The sequence below is a fragment of the Sciurus vulgaris genome, assembly GCF_902686455.1.
Source record: "Sciurus vulgaris genome assembly, chromosome: 3".
Lineage (NCBI taxonomy): Eukaryota > Metazoa > Chordata > Mammalia > Rodentia > Sciuridae > Sciurus > Sciurus vulgaris.
Window position 1 is genome coordinate 112,057,404 of NC_136463.1, and position 7,672 is coordinate 112,065,075.

Consider the following 7,672-nt stretch of genomic DNA (forward strand, 5'->3'; position numbering starts at 1 on the left):
GTACATAATTTTAAGTAATCATCCTGAGGAAACATTTTTATTCTCTGATTCCATCCCTCATGCCCCCTCCATTCTCCTGAATTTAAGAGAATTATGAATATCTCACAATCCATGACCCTACAGCCAAATTCCCACAAACTCAGAACAGAATGCTTAGGAGAGGGAGCAGGACCAGAGGAAAGGGAACGGGGACTCCCCTGCCATGCTGGAGGTGATCTGAGAGATCACACCTCCCTCTCCCACATCGGTTCCCTCACAGTTTACCTTCTGTGGGAGTAGTTATCTGGTTTGGATACCAAATAGAGCTCACAGGAACACTGATTCATGAGTAGAAATCAGCCCCCCAATTTACAGATCAGTCTTTGGTAGAAAAATTATTTTGCAATGATAGTCTAGGTTTACTCAATCTTACTTCTTTGACTTAAAGACAATGCTTCTATTTTCAAGCACGTTCCACAAATTCAAAACTGCTGCTAGACGTTATCTCTGCCACCTTAATTCAGTTATGATTTGTAAATACAAAGCCAAAGGAAGTCTTTCTTAATTAGGAAAGAGGAGACAGAGGGAAGTGGAAAGTGTCAAAAAAAAATCAGTTGAAAGAAATAACTTTGCTTATTAAAAATTAAAGGAGGAAATGAACTCAGAAATTGTAAAATCAAACCACAATTAGTTTTAATTACATGAAAATATTAAATAATGCACTTCTTTGAGACATCATTGCAAGTACTTATGGTACTTACTATGCTTGAGTAACCAGTATTTCATCTGAAAACCTGATTTCTGTTCTTTTGTGGTTACTGGGGATTGAACCCAGGTCCTGTGCATGCTAGACAAGTGTTCTGTCACTGCTGGCTTCTATTCTTGATAACATTGTCTCTTCAAGACAATCTAGGAGATCAAAGTATTAATTATATCACCTTCCATAAACCCCTAACTTCCTTTTCATCTGGTTGTTCATTTTTAGCTTCTCTCTCTTATGGTTTGATTGAGTAATAAAGGGACAGGAACATAGAGAAAGTTAGCTTGGTTTTATCAGAAGGAATAAAGCTTAATACCAAGCCCATGACTACAGCAGTCATCCAAAAGAGCTCAAAAGAAGTAAAATCCTCAAACTGAGTCATTTAACTCTATCCTTTACCTTACCTCAAAAGTCTCCTTAGTTTTAACTTCTAAACCAGTTGAGATGTCCCTTTTTAAGGTAATGTCTAACTTATCTTAGTCATCACATAACCTCCTTTTATAATGCCATTTTCCCATAATCCTCAAATTTTAATGTCCACACACATCACGAGGGGAGTTTATTCATGCAGATGCAGATTCAGTAGATTCCTAGTGGGGCTGAGATTCATCATTCTCAACTAACTCCCAGCTGATGCCAATGTTGGTGTAGGGAATACAAATTGAATCACAAGATTCAATACAAAGGCTTTAATTTAACCTGATAATCTGAATTAAATCTCAGTTACACTGAAAATGATTCATTAGGTAAAAAGCATTTAGACAGACTTTATAGGAGTTTTATTTTTCCCCGAGTATTTTGTTATTAGTACAAATAGTAAATTTCCCACAGAGCCAGAACCTCAGAGTAAACTGACCAGGGAGATAATATTAGTTTGTAAACAACTGTAGAAAATATTTTCAAGGACTAAAAATATGGTTCCATTGCCTGAATCAGTATTTATTTTAGACATTGCCACCTCTCCAAAACTAGACTTCTCCAAGAACAGTTTCTATGAACTGAAGGTGCTAACGTAACAGCAGCCTGAGGTTTCCTTGTATCAGCAGCTGAGAAAGATCTTAACCTTTCCCACAGCAGAACGAAGCCTCTAGGAGTCCAATTGTCTAGATAATCTGAAACGAGAAAGCATAACAATTTCCACCAAAGAAACTGAAGACTGTGACTAGGTTCTTCCTCAAACTACCTGTGTCTTGGAAACTTAATCACTCTTCAAGCACTAGTATTGTCTGGGATTCAGAACACCTGAAACAACATCCGTATGTAGATAGGGACTACATGTACTGGTCATTTTTGAGTTATAACTAATATTTGTTGTAGACTTACTGTGTGCTAGAAACTCAATGGTCATTACCCTAGCCCTCTGCCATAGATGTGTTTGCCATCCAACTTAAAAATAAAAAAAATGAGATTAGACTGGGTAAATAATGTGTCCATACTATCAGAATTGAAATTGGTAGCCCTGGGATTTGAATATAAATCATCAGAGTGCCTATATTCTTAGCTATTACCAACAAAAATGTTTGACAAAACCACTACTATGTTTGCTGCCTGAAGGGACTTTTTTTATGTTCATTTCCTCTCCAGCATCAACAATTTAATTACACCTGGTTAAGACTTATTAAACATGAAGGATGGTGTCTGGCCCCCATCCCTGATGAGGGATCCCTAACGCTGCGCCCCTGTGATAACAAAAACAAAGGGCTAAAATGGCTGCATAAATCGACCTCAGTCTTTCATTCAGAACTGGTAAGCAAAATATATTTGCCTCTTCTTTGCCACAAATTCGACTTTCAATCAATGGGACATAAGACCCTTATTATCAGTATCCTCAACTGGAAGTTTTAAATGTGTTTGTGTTGATTAAGTCAGTGTAAAAGTTTACTCAGAGAAAGAAACAGATATTTTTGTAACAGATATTATTGTCATTTTGTTTCCTTTTTCAAAATGTATTTTAAATGAATGATTTTAAATAAAAGTTAGTAGGTTCTTATTGTTACATTGCTACATCTTTCTAAAAGTAATTTGCTTCATTCAATCAACAATGCCAAAAGCAAGACCTATACCCAAAAATTGGTTGTCAGAAAAGCACAGAGGGAGAAAACAAGGAAAAGGCAAGAAGTTGTGTACTTACTGTATGCCCTGCTCTTCAGAATGATTCTAGTTACTCATCCTGCCCAATTTCCATACAAGGACATGTTTTCTCAGCCCCTGTGGTACCCAGAGACCTGGGCCCTTGGGGGAGTGCTGGAACCAGTCCTCATCCCCTACAGGATCCCATTGTGTGCCTCTCTTGCCACTTCTGAACTCAGTGACATCACACTGATGGCTCAAAAACAACCATGAAGACAATCTCTACACCACAGAAAGTAGCAATTTCTACTGGATCAGGGAATATTTTTCCAGAGGTCTAATTGTTAATATTTACCAAAATGTCCCTGTTTTACTATATTCATTCCCAAAGTCGGCTCAGTTTTTCCCAATTGTATTTCAGCAGGAAACAAAGTCCTATTATGTAAGATCTTGAAATAGCAGGAATAATCTCAGTACTACCTTCTCAAATTTTCTACCATTTCACTCACAGATTGTCACCAAATCCACTGTATGCATTGGTTACATGGAAACTATTATTTTGCCCCGAGGTGGCCCCCAAAGTATTCTCTACTATATTTCAATTCCTTTTGAACATTTTTTTCTCTTTAATGATAATTATTATTATCAACTTGTTCAGAAAACTTAGGAATTGCTAGCATATAAGCTGCTGATTTTAACTTCCATAGAGTTTGGGAAATCCATAAAAATCTGTTGAATAAATTATACCTTACCTTCTCCTTCTTTAACCCTGTGCTAAAGGAGGGAGGAAGAAAGTGAGGAAGGTAGAGAAAGAGAAGAGCAAGATAATAAGAAGCACAATACATCTTTCATTTCCAGAATTAAATGTTGGTATAGATTTCTGTAAGAAAGTATTTAGTAGTAGGGTTTCCTAAACAGTTGCTTTGGTAAAGAAGATAATTTAATTAAGATACCAAAAACTAGAAAGCTCTTAATTCCAGTGACTCAAGAGGTTGAGGCAGGAGAATCACAAGTTCAAAGCCAGCCTCAGCAATTTAGTGAGGCTCTAAGCAACTTAGCAAGACCCTGTCTCAAAATTAAAATATTTTTTAAAAAGAGCTGGGGATGTAACACATTAGTAAAATGCCCCTGGGTTCAATTCCTGGTACAAACAAACAAACACCTAGAAATTTGTCCCTTCCCCACCTTGTTTGTACCTGTGACTTTGTGGCATGCTACATAGCTGCTTTCTGCCTTGTTTGTCCCTTTTGATGTTACTAGATGGTTATGGAGATGAATATCTAGTTTTCATACTACACCTCCCAAGTCCTGTGTTAGCCTGCTTTCTATCACTATAGCAAAATAACTTAGATAATCAAATGACAAAGGGAAAGGTTTATGTTGGCCCTCAGTTTTGGAGGTTATAGTCCATGATCAGTTAGCCTTGTTGCTTTGGACCAGTGGCAAGGTACCCACCATGGAGTTGTGTGTGGTGGAGCAAAGCTACTCATCTTATGGCCAAAACACAAAAAAGAGAAATCGATCCAGACCAGGGTCTCACAGTCCTCTTCAAGGACATGCCTGGAATGACTTAAGGAGCTCCACTTGGCTCCACCTCTCAAAGATTCCACCACCTCCTAATGGAGGAAGGATGTGTAGTAGTGAGTTTGACCCCAGGTAATAAATTATTAAAATCATACACTTCAGAATCTACATTTAAAAGATACTTCCTAGGTCAGTCCTCCCCAAATGCTCTGGATTTCAACCATCCTAAAAGAATTGGTCTCATAAGTGGCAGATTGGGCACGGAGTGCTTCTGCACTAGTGCTTACTGTATCAAGTGATTTTAGGTTGGGAACAAGTGATTTAGTTACTGCATTACAATCCACTGGATGAATATTGTAGATAATCCAGAATGATTTTCTTTAAGACCAACTACTTTACAAACTCCTTAGGCATTTTCAAGCATCATACTTTTTTAAAATCCTGCAATGGATTCTGGACTATGTACTATCAAAAATTATAGTAAGGAATTCATGAATAAAATACATCATTTCTAGCATTCTGTAATACACACACACACACACACACACACATATATTCTAAGACATTAACTTAAGAAATTAATGAACTCACTCTCTGTCATGGTGTGTGTTTTTTCTTTACCAACACCAATGAGATATTCATCATCTGTCAAATACATTAAATGACATCTGGATTTTTTATGCTTTAAATCCTATAGTTATCAGCCATATGATTAGAAATTTCATCTTTTACTACTCCTCAAATTAATAATCTTGGAGAAGTTTGAAATTTAGTTTGAGATGCAAAAAACTTAATACTTCCAAAGCCCATGTTTATATTAATTTAGTTTAGGAGAATTCCTTAGGAATCAAAAATATAGTTACTTATTATTATTATAGTTACTTATCATTTTGGAGACATGGGAGGGTTACATTTTTTTAGATCTTCATTGTCAAATTCAGTCTGTGGCTCATTCCCAGATCCTCTTTCTCTCCAGGTAAATCACATTGTTTTTGAAAACTATCATCAGTTGTTGTGCTTGGAAGGAAATATTTCACAGAAGATGCTCAAAGTAGCTGCTTGTGACCCAAACAAACCACATCAAAAGTGGAAATTTGAAAAGTACTATGAAGAATGAAGAGGAACTGATGTTTTCACCTAGTCAACCCATTAGATAACTGTGAAAGTAACAGTGAACTCAGTGACTGTATTTTTCAGTGGTAGTGTAAATTTTCAATGGAATGGAAGATTTTTAAAAATCACAATATTTAGAGTACCAAAAGATTACTCAGGGAAACAGTCCACCATTTGGATGGACTGGAGTCCTTCAGCCCTGGGTGGCCTTTGGTATCGCCCAACAGGAACTCATTCTGCTGGTTTTCCCCATGCAATCTCACAGGTAACCAGAAATGAAAATAGACACAGGGGAGAGCACAATGATATTCACAGTGGTTGTCTTTAAATCCACAAATAGAGAAACTGGTCCTTTATTTGTTATTTTGTCATCAAACATAAATTGCATTAGTTCTTATGACTAGAAAAATATCAGATAGATACACATAAAGTTATCATACTGTTGAAATTCTTCTAGACTACATGCACATTTACCTAGCAATTTAAAAGAGTACTGATCAACTATTGATGACCCCACCTAATGGCTGGCCTTTGATCTAGATTATTGCTTAATGTTTTATTCTCAGTATGAGTCATAGAAAAACTTTTAAGTAAGAAAGGGGTCTTTATAAATATATTTAATTCTAAATATGGAAATTGTTTCAGCTCATTTTGTGTTTTTAAAACTATACTTTAAAATAATTGGTCATACCAGTAACTTCTTGGATTTGTGGGGATATTCATTTTAAAAAAGCAAAGAAAACTAGGCTGTGTCACAACACAATGTGGTAACCAAAAATACCTTTGCTTGTCGAATACACTGTCATGCAAGCCAAAGTGAGAAGAGTTGAAACAAAGCAGAATCAGTTCACTGAAAAATATTAATTTTTATATGAAAATAATAAAATGCTATTTTAGATTTAATAGAGTTCAATGGGATGAAGTATGCTAAAAATGTACTCTAAAAGACTTCAAAGTAGAAATAAAGTAAACATAATGGAAGAGGAAATGAGGTAAGCAACTCTTAGGAAGAGAATTAAGAAAAAATTGCCCAGGAGTTGGCCAAAGAAAGAGCTCTTTTCCTCCCCCTCTACCAAGAGGAAGGAAAATAGTAAAGCCCTCAATGTGGACCCAATGATGATGATGACAAGTCTGGAGGAAAATCAAATATTTTTTGATCCACATAAAATTTCTCATCTTAAATATACCAGTACTTATGCATACGGAAAGAAATCTTAAAAATCAGGATATTCTTTACAATAATTTTGGTAAGAAAATTGATACCTGAAGACAATTTACTTGTCTAAAACTCACTCATGGGGTGAATGCCTGTAATCCCAATTATTTGGGAGGATGCTAAGACAGGAAGATTGCAAGTTCGAGACCAGTTTGGGCAATGTAGCGAGACCCAGTCTAAAAATAAAAAATAAAAATATCTGGGAATGTAGTTCTGTGGTAGAGGCCCCTGGGGTATTGAGACCATCCTCAGTGCCACAAAAATAAAATAAAATAAAATAAAATAAAATAAAATAAAATAAAATAATAAAATAAAAATCACAGGTCAATTAATGGGAGAATCAAAATGAGAATTCAGATCTCCAGAAACAGGGCCCTTTCTTCTATTTCAGACCACTGACCTGAACATATTTGTCCCATGACAGACCTTAGAAAGAGACATGCAAACCTCTTGGTTGGGTCCCTGCAGGATAATCATGCTTATTTTTGTTAATATAAAAAAATTTAAAAAATATTTGAAATATTTGTTCATTTGAGAACCAGACATATTTAGCTCTGACTTTCTATTTAATACAATTTCAACATCGAACTGAAGTATGCAAAAGCAGAGCTTTACAAAGGGGAAAGGGAAATTTTTTTGCACATTTACAACATATAAGATGTTTTATTCAAATTGCCAATTGCAGATAAGAGAATAAATAGAAAATGAGATGATTCTTTTCAAAATGGGTGAAAAACACAAGTCAGTTCAATTAGCTAAAGGGCTAATTGAATTGGTGACCAAACCAAATATACTTGGTACCTCCTGTGATTCTTTGTGTAACTGAAAAATGCTGAAAGATCTCCCCAGTCTACAGAATCTCCATTCCATCCAGTTTTCACAAAGGAAAGTCAACTCTTTTCAGAAAAAAAGGTGAGTCATAGTTTGGATCTACCTACCTTTGCTGAAGGAAGGTCTGTGTCTTCCTCACAAATTCCTTCTACTTTCTCCTCAATGCATGCTCTTCCTGA

At 35.9% G+C, this 7,672-nt stretch overlaps 1 protein-coding gene across 1 annotated transcript in view; it reads left to right on the top strand.

Moving 5' to 3' along the window:
- GALNT5 (polypeptide N-acetylgalactosaminyltransferase 5) overlaps positions 1–7,427 on the top strand; it is a 50,074-nt gene extending 42,647 nt beyond the window's left edge. Inside the window, 2 exon segments of the mRNA XM_079131764.1 lie at positions 2,324–2,485; positions 5,310–7,427. Of these exon segments, the coding sequence (XP_078987890.1) occupies positions 2,324–2,485; positions 5,310–5,450 (303 nt within the window). The 3' untranslated portion in view covers positions 5,451–7,427.
- The last annotated feature ends 245 nt before the right edge of the window (positions 7,428–7,672 follow it).